An 18951-nucleotide genomic window follows, 5' to 3' on the forward strand; every position below is an offset into this window, starting at 1 on the left:
AAAGTTATATTTCGTCTGGATGCACGAAACAAACAAACTTCCTGATCAAGAACACTGATGTAAAGGCTCAAGCTCGATGATTCGTACACAAGCAAGATCCCCGAGCTTCGCAACGTCGAGATTCCCACCACTGGCTCGTCCACATACCTCGAAACGCTAACAGAGCGTCTCAAGTACAAAAAATACAACAAGCTATACGTCTCGAGCTTGTGTCAAAGCTTCGAGGTCCGGCCATTTAGGTTAGTTTAGAGACCACAAATGACGCTCTCGGGACCAGAAAACATGAAATAACGGCCGTTAATAGTCCACGCTCTGTGTATAATCTTTTGCCGACGTGTCGATCGCAAACGAAACCATGCCACTCTCCTCCAGGCCAACTAGTTCCCAGAGCTCAACGCGCGCCGTGTTGCATGCAGGGATTTATGGAAGTACTTTTACCGCTAAATTTAGCGGGAAAAATTTTTTTCCCGATAAACTTACCAGGGAAATTTTTACGCTAAATTGAACGGAAACGTTTTTGTTTGTCACGTTTCTATTGGGTTTTAATTTTATTTTTAATCTTTAGGGAGAGCAAGATACGCATTCCATTCTTTTAATAAAAGCTTACAAATTATTATTTTCCTATTTTGATGTATAATATTTTCTCGTTTTTTTCTTTTGTATCTATACTGCAAAATTCGTCCTTCTCCCTTCCTAGATATTAAAAACGTCAGTTGTTAGCAGCGTTTTTTTTCCGGTCTCTGTCTTCTTGCGCCATCTTTCGTTCACTATGGAGCTTCGAGTCTCAGCGGGTGAACGAGGCGTTATTGTCGACACCTGTCACGATCTACACAGCGATTTGCGAACAGGTGTGCAGGGCGTTATTGTCGACACCTGTCACGATCTACACAGCGATTAGCGAACAGGTGTGCAGGACCATCAAGCGCGGATTAGGGTGCACGGATAAAAGCACAAAGGAAAAGAAAAAGACTCGACAGGCGGTGGTGGTAGCACCCTATGTTCACGGGATGACCCACAAGTTAAAAAAGGTAGCTGGACGGCAAGGCGTTCAGGTGGTGTGTTCGGCCCCAAACAAAGCCTATTCCATGTGTCGCCGGGTTAACCAGGAGCGAAGTGACAACGAGAAGAGGTGTGGCACAGTTCACAAGTCTCCATACGCCCTGTGTGAAAAGGAGGTGGTATACCACATTCCGCTGACATGCGGCCGAGGTTACATCGGACAAACCGGCCGATGCATTAACGATCGGACGAGGGAGCACGCTGCATCAGTGAGAACCCTGTCAGCAGGAGGACACTTGCCAACCCATTGTCGTGCGTGTCAATGTTCGGCACTGTTCTACGACGTAAACATCGTGGCAAGGAACAAAACAAAACTGGGACGTGAAATCCTGAAGGCACTTGCCATTGAGGAAGAAGGCGATGACTGCGTCAGTGCACCTTCTCTCGTGCTTCACGAGAAAGAAAAAAGATTTCTTCGGGGTTAACATTTTAAGAAGAACTAAGAAAAAAAAAAAGATTTTAAGGTGGAATAGAAAGCAAAAAAGAGGAAAAGAGGATTGTTCCCTCAAGTGTGGCTTGTAGTAGAAGAGGAGGAAAAAGAAAATCAGTTGTTAGTCCAGCGGCGTGAATGGTCTTTTCTTTATGTGTATGTTTTTTTTTAGTTCAGCTGGCCGTAAGTGAACTATGAACCAACTAGCTCAGCTCAAGCCTGCTACACAGCGCGCCTCACGCGAGCCGCTCAGGTCCCACCCATACGTTCTAATACAGCTGTTGTGATAGGGACACATCTGGCATGAAGCCAGTCGCCCACCGTACACAGAAATCCTGGGTTCAATCACCCCCGCCCGTTTCAGTCTGGAAGATCACTGTACAGCACTGAAACGATTTCTCATCTACAGCGTGTACCAATGTCGCCAAGACTTTATCAGGTTCAACCATAGGCTCATCTCATGCTGTCTAAACATCTAATGACAAATTCTACTTTTGAGGGAAATAAATAAGAAAACGATATAAGTGGCCCCAATATAAGCCGAGAGACTAAAGTGCTGCCAGCACCAGGACTGGCTGACATATTTCCGTCGATTGCGTCCACGGCAACCAAAGCGAGAGTAACGACAGCGAACCCGGAAGAAACGGATTCGCTACCTCTTCCATTGGTTTGTCCCGATGGCTACTTTTGTGAATGCCAGTCGAATGACAAACCACATCACAATTTACGAAGGACGTTGTTGGAGAAGGAGCCGGCCAGCGCTGCCCGTCGCTTGTCCGAATGCCCGAGCTGTTCGCTACACTTTCATGTCGGTTGCTCTCGAGGCAACCGACATGAAACTGTAGAAACCAATGATAATAAGTACTCCCCCCCCCCCCCCTCAAAAAAAAAAAAAAAAAAGGAAGCTTGATTTGATTTATTAATTTATTTATTTTCGGGTTGTTTATCAGGATTGCTTGCCATATCACGGAACACGTCAGTTGATGAATATACAATTTCTAGTCCTAGGACTAGGAGTATTGCCTCTGTCTAATTCCTATTAGTCGCCAGCAAGCGTACAAACTAACGAAAAGACTACCGGACGGGTGAGCGTAAACGAGCGCAAACAAAACCGAAACCTATTTTCTGACTTCCGGATCCTGTCTGCTTTTATTGTGAAGAAAGATGCAAAAGTGTCAAATATATCTTAAATTTCTAGTTAAAGTGATTAAACTACTTAAATAAATGCTGAATAAATTATTTTATTGTAAATTATTGTTAAAAAAAGAAGAAGTTCACAAGTTACTGCGGTATTTCCGAATGCGTTCGCTTTTCTCGTCGTCAATGCCAGGGGGCACCACGGAGCGCAAGAAACGAAGATGGCGTCTGGTTCCTCGCGTGTGCTGCCGAAAGGTGTGCGAGATTTTTTAAAGGGGTAAGTGTTCTGGGACCCTTCATTTACACGTTTTCCGTTTAACGTGTTTCTAATTTGTTCTCTATGGGATATTTTGGAGTGACTTGTCCCCTGCAGCATTCCGCTCACCCTTACCGCGATGCAGTTCACGCAGCCTAAGTGACAAATCTAGGGAGGATGATTTATTCCTATCCGAGAAAGCGCACGTAATCCCAAGTTTCCGCACGTATTTAGTATATATTTTAATAGTACGTTTATCCGACACTTGTCGGATCCTGCGTGAAGCCTCCCGCGCTATCACGTCGCTGCTACTTTCTAGTCCCCGCCGCGCGAGTCTGCGGTTGAACTATCTTCTCAAACCGAAAGCTCTAAAACGCTATATGCGATTAATAATAAATAATAATAATAATAAAAAAAAAAAAAAAGAAGAAAACGCAGTTTCTAAAGTGCCGTACGACGGCGCTCTTGCGGAGCGTTCAAGTGCCGTCCGACGGCACTTTACGGCCGCTGCCGAGTGCCGACCTACGGTGCTCCTAACGAGCAAATGCCGTTCTTTAATGAAGAATCATGAATGTCTTGCTTCTGGCACTTTGTGGTCGAAATTAGAATGCATACCTCCTCTGCACTTCTTCGTGTAAAAATTGATAATTATAATGATACTCCGATTCCGTAAAACTTTCTTCATAACAAATGATATCGGAATACCAAAGAAATACACCCCTGGCTCGTTTCAATAGCGTAATGGTAATGGCTAGTAGTCCATGGTCTCAGAAATATTTAAATTGAATGCTGCGTGCCCTTATTGTTGTAACTGGAGAATGTGAGATTTAGACTCAAATTTATTTTAAGTCACACTCGCAACCTTCGAGAGCGTGCCATTTCAGCAAACTTGAAGAAATTGCACGCCTGAACAGCGCAAGCGTAAACATATAAGAAAGCCTGCTGCTCGCTCCTGTAGCGTTTGTCTTGCTCACACTTTATGTTAAAACATATTGTTGGTGAGTGACTGATAAAATACATGCCGGAATAAGTGCAGCCTAATCTCAACATTTTCGGACGGCACTTGAAAGTGAAAGTGCTGTCACACAGCACTTCAACGCTCCACAAGAGTGCCGTCAAAAACACTCTAGACACGGCATAAAAAAAAAAAAAAATGGTAGTGACAAACGTGTAGCAGTGTAGTGTGAGGTAAGTCTATAGTTTGATAATGCGCCTGATTCTTTCGGATACATTGGGTCAATGTGACAATTCCAGTACAGTGGCTAGCGATATGAGCTAGATTGCGCAAACAGTGACGAGGCAGCACAGAACATGCGGTCTAGGAGGCAGCGAGTGGAGGTGTTTAAATGTGTGTACCTACCCGCCACTCGCAGAATCTCCCTACCCCTGACGCACGCATGGCAGCCGCGCGACAGCGCAGTTTGTACTGCCTGGTCGGTGTTTGCGCAATCTAGCTCACATCGCTAGCCACTGTACGTCTTTGTTAACCGGAGCTCTCCATCGAAGCTCGTCCTACACCTTGAGAGAGATTAGAATTTTTGACAGTGTATTGAAATGATGGTAACCAGCACCGTGGAAGGGCAGGAGAACACTCTTAGTTGGTTGATGTCACGAGTGGCGCTCCCTTACGTCACCACCGTCATTGAAACACGACTCACCGTGATTGCTAGAAGCTCATCGGCACGCAAAAAGTCTGTGAACTGTTGTGACGACTGGTACTTAAGAGAGAGTAAGAGCTTGCTACACTTCCTCTTTGTCTACTTTGTCGTAAAACTATTAGGGAAAACCAATAGCTGGATTTACAAAAGAGAATTTGGCAAAATGACAATGCTGTAAATATGTTTAGACCCGAGAGATGTTACATCCAGTCGTGCAACGTGATTTTTCGCTCTGAATTTAGCGGGGAAACTGAATTGGTGTCGAGGTCGCGTGACATTGGGCCTCCTCGCTAAATAGGTTACCGGCATTTCAGCTTGAAGTTTCGTCATACGAAATGAGGCGCCACGTGACTTCACGCTTCCGGTTCGTCCGGTGCCTTTCGTGGTTCGTTCAGCTGCATCGAGAGCCCTTCTAGGCATGGTGGCCGGGCTGTGTTTGCGGTGAAAGTGGTTCACTGCTCTGTGGTACTTTGCTCTAATGCAAGCCATAAAGGGCATGAGATCTTCTGGTTTCTGTGAAACCAAGAACGGAAGCAGCGATGGGCCGTTGCTGTTAAGCGAGCGACGGAGCGAGGTGACCTGTCGCGCAGCCAAGCGTCTGTGCCCGTTTATGCATGGCCCACTTTTGTTGGAGGCCAGTACAGCGTGTTCCTTTTTTTTTTTTTTTGGGTAGGGGCCGCTCGAAATAACGATTTCTAATAAAGTTTGTTGACAGCCAGGATAAGTTCTTGATTAATCCGCGAAGGGGTGAGCACTGCTTGTTGTACAAGGCATCCTCGAGAACACGGGATGCGATCTCCCAGGCAATCAGTTCATCGCACGACGTTTCGTCGACAGACAGTCTGATCGATAGTTTGTTACCTCGAAAGATCAAATTGGCTTTTTCAGTAATGAGTCATTGCAAACTTTTGCCGCCAAGCGGCGTGAATGGGTGGGCCGGGTCAGACAGGTGGGCCATGCTCATGAATGTTCAGTGTCGATGAAGCTTGGGTCGATGAAACGGTTCGGGTCCAAGTAAAGGCACCCCTTCACGCAGAAGTATTTAGTTTACATGCACTGTACACAAAATCCGAGGTACAATTGTTCCCACCTAGCGGCAGAAGGTGGTGGTTGGAATTGATTGGTTTAAACACCCGCACATGCTTTTGTAGCCTCCACAGTGCTGCGCCGGCTGCTAGCTACGAAACAGAAATGAGAGTACCCATAGTTCTTTGCAGCTGCTGCCAACGCCGGTTATCTGTTTAGCAGCCTAGCCAAATGCTGTCGCAGCACCCTTGTCCATTCTGTGACCTGCACTGCCCTCTGGTATGTGACAGTGAAAATTCATTGCCACGGCCATCTACATTCCCATCTCTCGATTGTCTAGAGTGTGGACCTAGACCCAGACGCGGGAGCCTAGCTAGGCAGACCACCTCGTTTGTGCGAGAGTTGTGTATCAAAGGCACCCTCCGTGCCTTTGTCTGTCCCATAAATGTTTGTGATGTGGCATTTAGCAAGCACGCTTACACATACGTACAGGAAGTGAGGGAAGGGAATGAGCACCTACTTCAGAGGAAATGAGGGGGTGCAAATTAGCGGGATCCAAATCAGTGTATGCGACTGCAATACCTGCGCACACTACGTTCCACTCCCACTTTAGCACCAGCCTTGCCCGGGCTCTCTTTCAGAGACGCTTCGCGCGACAACAATCATGCCGTCGAGGCATAAAATGCGCGCCAAGTTTGTCCATGCAACGTCGCTGCAAACCAACGCGCAATACCGCGTTACCACTCCTCTTGCACGGTAGCACGTGCAAGGGGGCAAAATTTTCAAAGTGCTTCGGCTCCCAATTAACACACGCCACCTTTTCCTCTCGGCTCTGCAGGCGACGGACGTTCTCCCGCCAGCGCACAGGGTGCGCGGGCAGGCGCGCCCTGTGCACGTCCAGTGCGGTTCCCCCCAAGGACGAGATCACCAAGATCTCGCTGTCGGAGCCCCTCCCGGGCTTTCCCCAGCCCGTATATGCGGTGCCTTCCCCCCACGACCAGGCCACCGAGGTGACCACCCTTGAAAACGGGCTCAAGGTGGCCTCCCAGAACAAGTTTGGACAGTTCTGCACCGTGGGAGGTGAGAGGTGGTGGTGTCGTCACCTGCACTTTAGCCGTTGGGGGCTTGCAGAATGGTTCTGCAACGTTCGTAGCATCCACATTGCATGGAACAACCATAATATTTTAAAGTTCTTCTTCATCGAGGCTAGGGTTCTTTTCGCTTATTTATGGCATTGAAATCGCGAGGGTGACCTGCGCCGAAACGGCTCTTTTTACGGCTTTGAAGTGACACTGTGCTATTTGATTGTAACAATATTCGTACATTCCAAACGTAATTATGTACGAATACTTCATGCATAACTATGTACAAAAATCGCACATAGTTACGTAAGGATGTGTCTTTGCCCAATCGAGCGCCAACCCATTAATCCAGCATCTTTAGTTCACCTGGTGGCACCACCTAGTTGCTATGGCGCTCGTTACGTAGGGTTACATGAGGCCCGATGTTCATTCATTTAAATCTGTTGTGTAATCCCGTAAGAATGCCCAACCAAAATGAAAAGGTAAACAGTAAAAAAATATGGGGTGGAAGATCTCAAAAATTGGTGGTAAACAGCGAGCCACCTGCTAGAAACAATGTGATGCAGGAACCAATACCGCAGGTCGCAAATGTGGCAGATTCGTGTTTCAGGGTGCGATAAACGCGCGGGAACCTGCTACAAACTCATTTCACGGAAACCAATGTTGTGCACACAGACAGCGAGCACAACACGCAAAGCCCACTACAAACTTGCGTGACACAGAAATGGATACCGCAAATCAGGACACAGCAGATTCACCTTTCGCGGTGCGACGAGCACGCGGGTACCCGCCTGGAACTCGCTCGTCACATGTACCAGTGCAGTAGACCATGCAGTTGACATCCGACGAGAATCGGGCATTGGGCAATGTTTTGGGATTTTTATGTTAAGGATATTCAGCCAGAAAGGCGGGAGGGACAATCTCACGGAGGAGGATGTTCCTACAGAATTTTACGGCTAGTGAAGATTTTCTTTTTTGTGGTATTCGATACCTTGTGTTGGTGCCAATGTGAACAAAAACGCACATGCCGCTTTCTTACATGTACTTGTGTGTACCGTAAAATATCAGGCAAGCGCCCATTCAAATTTTGGAAATAATTACAAAAAAATGGGGGATGCGTGCTTGTCCGCTTCAATTTTACATATATAAATGTACTGTGCATATTTTCTCAAACCTTAGAAATTCGATAATGGGCGCTTAATGTGGTATGGGCGGATGCGTGGTATTCTACGGTATGTTCGAGCTGGCATCATCAGTAGCACGATAAACCAACTAGCTCACTTGAAGCCTTTTGCGTGTTTGATGCTATTCTCCTCATAATAACACTGATGGGGAACTACTGTGTTTTTACGAAGTATAGCCTGCACCCTTTGTATAGTCTGCAAGCGCAAGTTTTGGTCTAAAAATTGTTTTTGTTTAGATAGTCGTCTGTACTAATTGTTTACTTCATTCATAGCTTACTTATATTAAAATTGGTAAGCTGTTTGTTCCTAGCACTCCAGACTGACTAGTTAAACAGTATGTACGAATGTTTGTCTTGTCATATTTTTTTGGTTTTCATTAATTATAGTTTTTGAACTAACCATAAGGATCCCGAATGTTCCTCTTCAGTTTGGAAGCATAGTGACCGTCGTTCCTGCAAGACTGTGCAGCTACATTTTTACCGGTAGTAATGATATTGCAACTGCAAGAAGTGGCTGTTTATGCCATCAAGATCAAGCTAGTTTCACCCAGTGTTCAGTTTGAGTGGAGTTACTATGTGCGTCACCCAGGGCCGTACCCAGAAAAAAATTTCGGGGGGGGGGGGGGGTTTTCGGGGACAATGGCGGCCATTTTGAAAATGTCTATTGTCTTATTTTCGCCTATGAATCATGTGCATCGGTGGCATATAATGGAGAGTTACAGCAAACCGGAGAACCGGTCCCGGTTTGGTACCCGGTAGCCAACCGGCGCCACTGCGCTTGCGCAGAGGTGGAGATTAAAATCGGCTGGCTGCCAGCGCACCGACCAGGGCCGTACCCAGAAAAAAATTTCAGGGGGGGTCAGAACCCCCTAACCCCCCCCCTGGTTACGGCCCTGGCGTCATCCACATGTAACTCCACCCAAACTGGGTGAAAGAAGCACACTGACAGTCTTAGCTTTTAAGGAGCATGATCTTGACTACCGCAATGGACAACGACTGCACTGATGACAATCATAGAACATCAACTTTCATGCACGCATACCATAAAGTTCTGATAGAATGCTCGCCCCCGAGAGATCGGCCATAAAGTTTTTCTGGTTAAATATCTGTAACATAAAAATTCGAAAACATCGCCCATCCCTCGATTCCCGTCAGACATCACACAATGTCCGACGGGAATCGCATTAAATGTGCGATTTGCTGTACCGGCACGTCTGACAAGCGAGTTCGTAGCGGGTTCCCGCGTTTTTGTTCGTGATCTGTGCGTTCGTTATCGGCTCCCGTAACACGCGAGTTGTTCCCACGTGTATGTTGCACTGTGAAATGCGAATCTGCTGTGTCTACAATCTGCGGTATCCGTTACCGTGACATAAGTTTGTAGTGAATTCACGCGTCTTTGTCCGCGATCTGCGCGTGTGATCTCGATTCCACGAGAGTTGGTCCCGTGGTCCCGCAAATGCGAATCTGCTGTGTCTACAATCTGCGGTATCCGTTACCGTGACATAAGTTTGTAGTGAATTCACGCGTCTTTGTCCGCGATCTGCGCGTGTGATCTCGATTCCACGAGAGTTGGTCCCGTGGTCCCGCTTGTATATCGCATCGTGAAATATGATTCTGCTGCGTTCGCAATCGGAAGCATTTGTTCCTGTAATATACAAGTTTGTAGCAGATTCCCGCGTTTTCGTCCGTGATCTGCGTGGTCTATATCGGCTCCCGTGACAGGCAGATTTGTAAGGGGGTCTTGCGTGTTTATTCCAGCTTAAAACCTGAATTTGCTGTGCCCGCGACTTGCAATATTCGTTCCCGTGAAATGAGAGTTCTCGGCGGGTTTTTGCGGGTCCTTCGCACGGTAAAGCATAAATCTGCGGTTTCCTTTCCCGTGACACGGGAGTTCGTAGCGAATTCCCACGTGTTTTATCGCATCGTGAAAAGCGAATTCGCGGTGACCGCGATCTGGAGTATCAGTTCCCGCGTCATGTAGTTTGTGGCAGGTGCCCAGTGTTCATCATTTATTTTTTATGAAGTTTTCCTGTGGCGTCTTTAAAGATAGCCCTTCCCATGTTTTTCACCATTTACCTCTTCATTTTAGGTGGGCGTTCTTTCGGAAGTTTACAGTAGTTTGCGGACTACAATTTAAAAAAATATGGCAAATTTTGATAGGGATGAGTCTACATCTTATTGAGAGTTGATCTAAAGGAGAGACACACGGAATAATGTATCGCAACAAATACAAACTATTTGATACATACATGGCTGATTCGGATCATAGGATCAATAGGTAAGCGGCGTTTGGCCAGTCAGCCATTTCTTTAAATATCCGGTTCCTTTTGTTTCACCAATCAAAAATGGTGTTTTTGCTAGCAATGCGCTCGGCCAAGTGTAGGATCGGAAAAGTTCCAGGTCTCAAACTAAGGTGTCAGATTAATCCTCGGTCCTCCACTGGGGTGTGCCAGGTGCCCATTGTCAGTTTTGCACATAAGACCCCCAAATTTGACTTTCATTTTGGTAGGTCAGTGTAGCCCCTACGGCTGGCCATAACGACCTGCTATAGGGCAACCAACAGTGGCCTAATCTTCAGCTGCCTAAGCCTAAAAGAGGCAGCCTGTTCAGCCAGTGATGTTTCTCAACGCTCTTGCTGGCCTCTCTGCTCTGCTGCAGTGGTGATCGACTCTGGCTCGCGGTACGAGGCCCCCTACCCCAGCGGCATCTCGCACTTCCTGGAAAAGCTCGCATTTAACGTAAGTCGAACCGCCCGCCCGCGAAGGTCGCACCCACTGTATGGGGCATGCATCGAAGAGCGGGAGCTGTGAAAGCTATGTGGTAAGCTAGTAGTATGTTTGTTGTTCTAAAGAAGCTTCTTTTTCAGCTGCATTCATAATTTGGGCATGGTATTAGTTGTGCGTGAAATGTGCCTTTGATGTCATTAAAGGAGCTGTCCAACGATTTTAACGTTGAAAGAATTGGCATCCTCTACTGTTGACATTGAGGGGTGGAAGCACTGCGCCAATTGCGCCATTGTGCGCCAATCCACTTTTGCTGCGCCATCCTGCTCCCAAGCGCACATGTTGGGCCAAAACTAGCCAAACAAGTTTTTTTTTTTTTAAGGCTATATTTATTGGAGTATTCTTTTTTATGGGCCACAGTGGTTTACCGTGTTGTGTTTGTCTAGGTAATTCTGAAAGTAATCTTAAAAAAAATAGGAACTTTTAGCAAACCCTTGCCACGTACAGCGCACTACCGGAGCCTTTGAAGCACGCTTTTAAGCGTGCGCTTGAGCCATACAGTGACCGCGGGGCGCGCGCTTAAAAGCATGCTTCAAAGGCTCCAGTGGTGCGTGGTACGTGGTAACGGTTTGCTAAAAGGCCCTATTGTTGTGAAACCACCATACCGATGTGGTTGTGTCAGCGGCGTGTAGGCCTCATCTCCGAAAATGGCACATGCACAGATTGTTTGTCAGAGTACTCATCAGAACTCTGGCAACAACGAGACAATGCTTCAATGCATCATTCACATAATCTTTTTTCTTTTTTTTTTTGCACAGTGGCACTGAGCATAGTTGAGTGTATTTGAAATATGACACTCACGGGCATTAAATCAGCGTAAAATCTCTCACAAACGCCCGCCCCCCAAAGATCGCACATCCCGTTGTTTTTTTTTTAAATTTTATCTATTGCGTGATTTGCGGTATCGGTACGCGACAAGCGTGCTCGCCTCGGGTTCCCTCGTGCTTATCGCTACGTGACACGCGAATCTGAAGCATCCAAATTCGTTCCTGCACTTTTTTTTTTTGCCTGTGATTTTTGCACGTGATATTGGTTCCCATGGCACCCGAGTTTGAGGGGGCTGGGTGTGAAGCACGAATGCGCTGCGTCCGCGTTCTGCTGCCGTACCCGTGACAGGGGAGTTCCTAGCGAATTCCCACATACTTATTGCACTCGCGAGTTCGCCGTGTCTGCAATATGTATCAGTAACGAAAAGACAGTGAGTGTGCAGGCGAGCTGGTGATAGTTAATCAGGATGTTTAAAACTCGAGACTGTGGTGAGGGAAAAGTTAAGAAACTTTGAAGTTGAAGAGTTTCCGTTTCACATAGCTTGTAATGCCCCCCCCTCCCCCCCCCCGACACATGCACGCACGCACACCTGCACATGCGCGTGCGCACACACACACACAGAATTTACCTTTTCATTTTGGGTCGGCATTCTTTCAGGACCTTATGGCATATAAATGTACATAAGAGCTTGCTGGCATTTGTTCACCTATCATCTAATTTCTGGGGAAAGCAATAACTACCCTATAAAAGAAACATTTGGCGTAATATATGTTTATTTTTTCGTGTTTGGGGTGCTTTTGCTGAGACTGCTTCCGCGTTCCTCATTCGTGTCGTAAACTCAACATATAAAAGCGATAATTGGTTGCCTCAATCATCTGTAGAGTTCCTCGTTAATGACGTACGTGGCGAATGCACCTGCTGGCACTCAAACAGCAAGCCGGCGGGAGGACGAGGAGAACAGTGGGAATGTCCTGCTGAGCCAAGTAAATTCTAAACCGTTGTGCTAGAACGCATCCAAGCAATGCGGAGAGCAAGTCGTCTGCTTCTTGCACAGGAGATGCGGTGACTTCAGAACGACGCCGAGCTCCGATCGCTCGCCTGGGAAGCCACCGCAGAGAACAGGAGCTGCAGCTCCGCTGCTCTTCCTTCTTCGCTAGAGTGGGAAGGCTGAAAGATTTATTTATAAGTTTTTTTTATTTTCACACCCTTTATGATGGCAGAATGGAAATAAAAGCACATTGTATAGCAACTAATGAAAGATGTGCTCCTTCATCGTCGTGGGAAGGGATGTCGCGGACGCAACAGGTTGGTGCTTCATGGTGCAGCAAATGCTCAAAAAACTGACAGAAACTTGGGTGCCACAAGAACCAATATTGTGCGTGGAAATCGCAGACATATAACGCAAGAACCCACTACATACTCGCATGTGGCGAGAACAGATACAGTCGAAGCTCGTTAATTCGACTCTGACGGTTCCTCAAAAATAGATCGAATATCGATCAAAAACGAGTAACGACGTACGTCACGACAAGCGGCAAAAAGCCAACCGCGACGACGGAGTTTTATTTAGAAAAAAACGCCAATATTTTCTGCTGCCGCATTCCCGTCAGACGCTGCGCAAAAACAAATTTCCGCATATCCTCAATGTGCGGCCACATCGTCCCGTCGGTGTCTTGAAACGTTGCGAAGTTCGCAAGTACATCAAGCGCAGCGGATGCTTCGGCAGGAGATGGGCCTGGCGGCGGCTCTTCGGCGTCACTCTCGCAGCTGTCGTCCTCCTGACCCTCGGGATGCTGAACCGATGCGATGATTTCGTCGTCAGTCAATTGACCGTACACAAGCACTCCATCATCTATCGCAACGTAATCATCGAAACTAACGTTTTCGGGTAGAGTGGACATTAGAGCACTGCACTCTTCGTCAAAGTTTTCATCTTCAATTGTGGTTGCCGATGTTGTAGCCGATGCAGTTGCCGATGTAGACGTAGTAGCCGATGCAGTCATCGAACTCGCGGTATTTCCATCACACGAGAAACCACAGTGACGAAAGCAGTTCGCGATGACCTGGCTTGGCATGTCCGTCCAAGCTTTAACAAGCATATGAATCGCCGCCAACGGAGTGACTTCATAGCGCTTACCCTGGTCCAGACAAAGCAATAATATTCTTGCCATGAGATGCTTGCGGTACAAGCCTTTCAGGTGTTTGATTATTCCTTGATCCATTGGTTGCAAGAGTGAGGTGGTTGCGGGTGGAAGGAAAATCAGGCGGATCATAGACAGCTCTGGCATTTTTGTGTGCGCACTGCAGTTGTCCGCTACTAACACGACCTTGCGCCCCTTGGACGCGAACTGGCGGTTCAATTTTTGAAGCCAATCTGGAAAGATCTCAGGTGTCATCCATGCTTTTTTGTTGAAACGGTAGTCCGTTGGAAGCCGCGGGATGTTCCGAAAGCATCGTGGCGTCTTGGATTTCCCGATCACCAAAAGAGGCAGACGTTCCGTACCTGTCATGTTGGCTGCCACGAGCACGGTCACCCGCTCTGTACTGCGTTTTCCCCCAGTGCAAGGATCCCCTTTGAACGTTATCGTTTTGTCAGGGAGAGCTTTGAAAAACAACGCCGTTTCATCGCAATTGAATATGTCCTCGGGCGCATACTCCGCAAGAATACGTGCGAGCTCCGACGTCTTCCAGTTTTCACACAAATCTTCATCCACATCGGCTCTTTCACCACACACGTGCTTAAAAATAAGAGAGTGCCTCTCCCTGAATCTTGCGAGCCATCCCTCGGAAGCACGGAATCCCTCGATGCCCAAACGTTCGCTGAACTGTTGAGCCTTTGCGCGAATCATGTCTCCAGTCATCGGAAGGTTGTGCGTTCTTACTTCTGTCACCCATTTGTAAACGGCTTCTTCGAGTTCTGGATGGGCTGCACTGCGAAGGCGTTTTCTTGAATTCACAAATTTCTCTTCTTCAAAAGCTTTCACGATTGCTGCCTCATTCCTAATGTAGGTAGCAAGAGTGCTTTTCTTGAGGTCATACTTTTTGGCAATTTCTTTTCTGGACAATTTTCCCTCCCTAACTTCGTTGAGTATGTGAACTTTTGTTTTTAAATCATTCGAAGAGTACTTTCCTCGTTTTTCTTTCGACATTTTCTGGTATGAGCGTTAAACGCCGCGCACTCCAAAGAACAGAAACCAGAAACCGCGTGACAGCACGGTCCCTCTTCATCGCTCGCTCATTTTTCTCCAGTCCCCTTCTCCATCCTCCCGACGTTCTTTCTCACTTCATCGCTCACTCATTTCCCTCTCGTTGCTCCCGTCTCCTTCCGCGCGCCTCCCCACGTGATCGGGCCGGTGCGCTCTGACTGGGTCTTATCTCGACTAATCAAATCGGCCCTTTCTCCGGCGCGATGCTCCGGCGAAAGGGCACCTGTCTGCGCGGGAGCTCTTTCACGGAGCGCGCCCCGGCTCGAAGCGTCGGGGGCGCCGACGGGCATCGTGCGTCTGTGGAGGTGTCGCAATCAGGCGCGGGCTCGCTGCAACGGCTGTTTGCCAATATGGGTAGGGACGCGTGTTGTGTTCTGAGGCGCCGTTTTAACCTTTAAACTTATAGTGTTAGCTAAAAAAATATTTCCCGGTTACGAAGATGCTGGCTCCCGGGTCGAATTATCGGGTTGGGGATATTTATCAGATCAAAATACCGGGGTTTTCTGCCTATTGAAGCCTGTACATTTCTGACGGTGCTAAACGGAAGGATCGAATTAATGCGATGATCGAAATAACGGGAGTCGAATTAACGAGCTTCGACTGTATCGCGTACACAACAGATTCATGCGTCACGGCGCAATAAACAAGAGGGAACCACTTGGAATTCGCTCGTCACACGTAATAGTACCGAAGACGGCGCGGTTGATCCCATTCCCGTCGGGAATTGCACGATATATGACGAGAATCAGGGAGGGAGGGAGGGAAGGAGGGAGGAGGGGGGGAGGGAGGGGGTGCTGGGCGATGCTTTGAAATTTTTATTTATGTTACGATGTTCACCCGTGAAAACAAGATGGGCAATCTCTCGGGGGAAGTGCCTTCGCACGGGGTTTTACAGTAGTCCGTTGCAGGTAGTCCGTAAGCGGGACAAGCTTGTCCTACAAAACCGTCCACTCTTTTCAGTTCATAAAACTCGCACGTGTGCAGGAAAGGCGAGGATGAAGGGAGGACGGGCCACAAACGAGACGCGGGACACAGACATTTTGTTTGCGTCCCGTCCTCTCCTCCTACTCATCTTTATGAAATGACCGACCAACTACCCCGAACAGCCACTCTTCTTGAACTCTTTTCACTTTTAGCAGGTCGAACGCCAGGCAGGGGACGAGTCCCTTTCCTTTCCGGCGTTCGCTCGGCTAAAGTGGAAAGAGTGAAGGGCTTTGCGGGACGAGCTTGTCCCACTTAGCTTGACCTGCAATGGAGTGTAATGGCCCTGGCATGCAAGTAGTCCTGATGACCCGCTCTTTGTTCACAGTCCACCAAAGAGTTTCGGGACCGGGATGCCGTGCTGCAGGAACTGGAAAAACAGGGTGGCATCTGCGACTGCCAGGGATCCAGGTGGGCCGTGGAACCCCTCTTCTTCCTTCTCCCCTGGTGGAGGGTTGTACGAATATTTCAAATCTCAGACGTGCATTTGGTTAATTAGTTCAAGTTCTTATACGTTTTTCCTGCTTAGAGCACGATAAAGGATGCGAAAAGCAAGCCCGGAGGTAACCGAACGCAAAACTGCGCACAGAAGTCTGGATATGACGCAACCACCCCCTCGGGAAAAGGAAAATGTCAATATTGTTTTACAGAAGTATGAAAACTTAGTTTATGATCAAAACCAGGGTGCTGATACTACAGTAGTCCCTTGTTATAACGAAGTTAACAATGTTAAAACAATATGATATAATAGGTAATTTGATAAAAGCGAGGGAGCCAAAAAAACGGACAGCGGCCTAGAAGGTAGATGCCCGGACAAGAGGGTGGCCGCGAGGCTCGACACTGATTTGTCGACGTGGAGGTCGACCAATCGACCAAAGGGGTGTGCGAGGAGGAGCTTGATCGCCCCCTGCACGGAGGCAGGGGAGCTTGCAAGTATTATGCCCGTGTCCCACTAGAGCGACAGACAGAGACAAAAGACAGCTACAAGCCTCAAACCCATGCAGCATGCTCGCGATGGTACCTTTGGCAGGCGTTTAGTCGTTCGGTGCTCGCGAAGTAAGCACGAGCGATTGCAAGCCTGCCAAAGATACCCTCGCGTGCATGATGCTCATGTTTGAGCATAGCCTCCGTTACTCTACAAAGCGTCTCAAATCGTGAAAGACCCTGGTTTGAGGCTTGTCTTTGTCTTTTGTTTCTGTATGTCGCTCTAGTGGGACACGGGTATTAGAGGCCCCAGAAGATTGCCGGGTTTAGCGGCCTGATTAGCGGTACTGTCGCTTCATTCTAGGGTCGGGTATCGAGTGTACACGTGGCACGCGTTGAACTATCTGAGGAAGAGCGCTGCGGAAGTACGCATCCAGCGTCTGGAAACTCAGAGTACCGCTAAACGTTTCGCGTGTGCAACACAATTGCCCAGCGATTTGTCACACTATTTTTCATGAACTGTAGTCGCTGACAAGATGAGAATGAGCTTCCCGCCTTCAATAACGCCTGGGCGTCTCCGAGTGTCTAGCGAGCACACGGAGTCGGAGCGCGTCGGAAGGTGACGAGAGCACGCTCGAGGTTGGGCGTCCGAAAGAGACGGCCCGCTTTTCTCATTCCAATGGCGATCGCGGAACTGTCGTTTTCATGGACGAGCACTTTCTGGTGTCGGGTTTTAGGCTGCACACATGTGCAGGATAGTCCCAGATGCCAGTAGGTCATTTTGTCAGAAACGCAACGAAATGTTGCCACGATACACAAATATATGTGGGAAACTTCTAAGAATGTTTGTCGCGCGCGAACAGTGGATTTTGAGTTTGAAGCAGATTCGAAGAGAATAGCGGTTTTGGCTGAATATTATCCATTCGAATGTTGAATGGTTTCTCCAAGCCTTTCACTATTGTTGCACTATGCTTATACGAAAGCCGAGCCAAACTGTTGAAGGTTGTTCCCAAGCTTCCACGTTTCCTTTTATAAGCTAATATTAATCTAACTATGTACATTTACGAACTGTGACCTCTGAAAGTCATTTGGGATGGTTTTACATGACAGATTTTACATGAAATAAAACGTGTAGAGATACTACCCAGCTGTACCTTACTAAGTGAATTTGCAAACCATGCTATAGGCTAATATTCTTTCTTCAATTACGAATTAAAAAAAAAGAATGATAAATAATTAATGAAGGTTGTCAGGGCATCTCTGCCTAACATACGCTAGTCCCGCATATTAGCCACAGTTTAATTTTGAAAATTTTACGGCAATTTTACGGGGCGGGGCGGGGCGGGGCGGGGCGGGGCGGGGCGGGGCGGGGCGGGGCTGGGCGGGGCTGGGCGGGGCGGCGCGGGGCGGGGCGGGGCGGGGCGGGGCGGGGCGGGGCGGGGCGGGGCGGGTTAATAAGTTTCTGTACTTTGTACAAGAAATTTGGTGTGGGAGGGGAGATATTGAAGTTTGTCCGGGGGTGTGTATAAATATGTCTGTAGCTGCTTGCTAGCATCCATCCAGAGGTGTCTCCACTTTGTTTCACTCTTTATGCGAGCAAGGCTGAAGCTATGAACACGAGCGTGTGTGCCTGGTTGGGAAGTTAAAAGCCCGTAGCTCTCTCTTTTCGTTTCCGCCAGGCTCTCACTCAAACTAAGACGGGGTGCGGGTAATTTCTTGACCCTCTGTTTCTGTGTTGGCATCCTTCCTTTGCCCAGAGACACAATGATCTACGCCGCCTCGGCCGATGCGAGGGGGCTTGGACCCGTGGTCAAGCTCCTGGGGGACGTCGTCCTCAGGCCCCTCTTCAAAGAGGAGGAGGTAGGATCGCTCCCAAGCTCAGTCGGCCTTTGTTGACTCGGAAGGGATCGCGGATGTCATTGCCACCATCATAGTCATTCGTTTTTGTATCCACAAACAACCAAGGGTCCTTTTACCTTTGAACTCGTGCGGCATTGAACCTAAAAAAGTTGAACTTGGAGGTTAAGCGCGAAAAGCGAAATAATCTAAACAGTTTTAATGAAATGGTGACCTATTGAGTTGTCGCCACAGATGAGTGTAGAATACCAAATGTCGGCGTGACTAAAAATCCTGCGTCGGTTTTGTTCTCCGATATAGTTCTCTCCTCCTAATGCAGTAGCGTCGGGATTCCTCCGCTACAAAGAGTGAATTAAGCTGGGTGTGTGTTGGCTGTTGGTTGCTGTTTGGTTTTTCTTGAGGGTTATTTGAGGTTTCTGGTGGTTCGATAACCACCGCTGTGGCAGTTTTTACCAATAGGAAGGTCACCTTCACCCCCTGTTGTAACAAACCCTGGAATGGCAAATAAGTGGATACAACTAGGGTTCCGTGTTTTCAGATAAATCCGAAAAACGCTCGCCAGTAAATTTTTCATCAATTAGGATTTGTCCAAAAAACTCTA

At 47.9% G+C, this 18951-nt stretch overlaps 1 protein-coding gene across 1 annotated transcript in view; it reads left to right on the plus strand.

Annotated features, from left to right (window-relative positions):
• The first annotated feature begins 2820 nt into the window (after positions 1 to 2820).
• LOC8033890 (mitochondrial-processing peptidase subunit alpha) overlaps positions 2821 to 18951 on the plus strand; it is a 74343-nt gene continuing 58212 nt past the window's right edge. Inside the window, exons 1-5 of the mRNA XM_029990418.4 lie at positions 2821 to 2903; positions 6405 to 6646; positions 10490 to 10569; positions 15898 to 15980; positions 18251 to 18353. Coding sequence (XP_029846278.2) covers positions 2848 to 2903; positions 6405 to 6646; positions 10490 to 10569; positions 15898 to 15980; positions 18251 to 18353 — 564 coding nt within the window. The 5' untranslated portion in view covers positions 2821 to 2847. The remainder of the gene's footprint in view (positions 2904 to 6404; positions 6647 to 10489; positions 10570 to 15897; positions 15981 to 18250; positions 18354 to 18951) is intronic.

Source organism: Ixodes scapularis, unplaced genomic scaffold (genome assembly GCF_016920785.2).
Source record: "Ixodes scapularis isolate PalLabHiFi unplaced genomic scaffold, ASM1692078v2 PGA_scaffold3__209_contigs__length_174095766, whole genome shotgun sequence".
NCBI classification, from domain to species: domain Eukaryota; kingdom Metazoa; phylum Arthropoda; class Arachnida; order Ixodida; family Ixodidae; genus Ixodes; species Ixodes scapularis.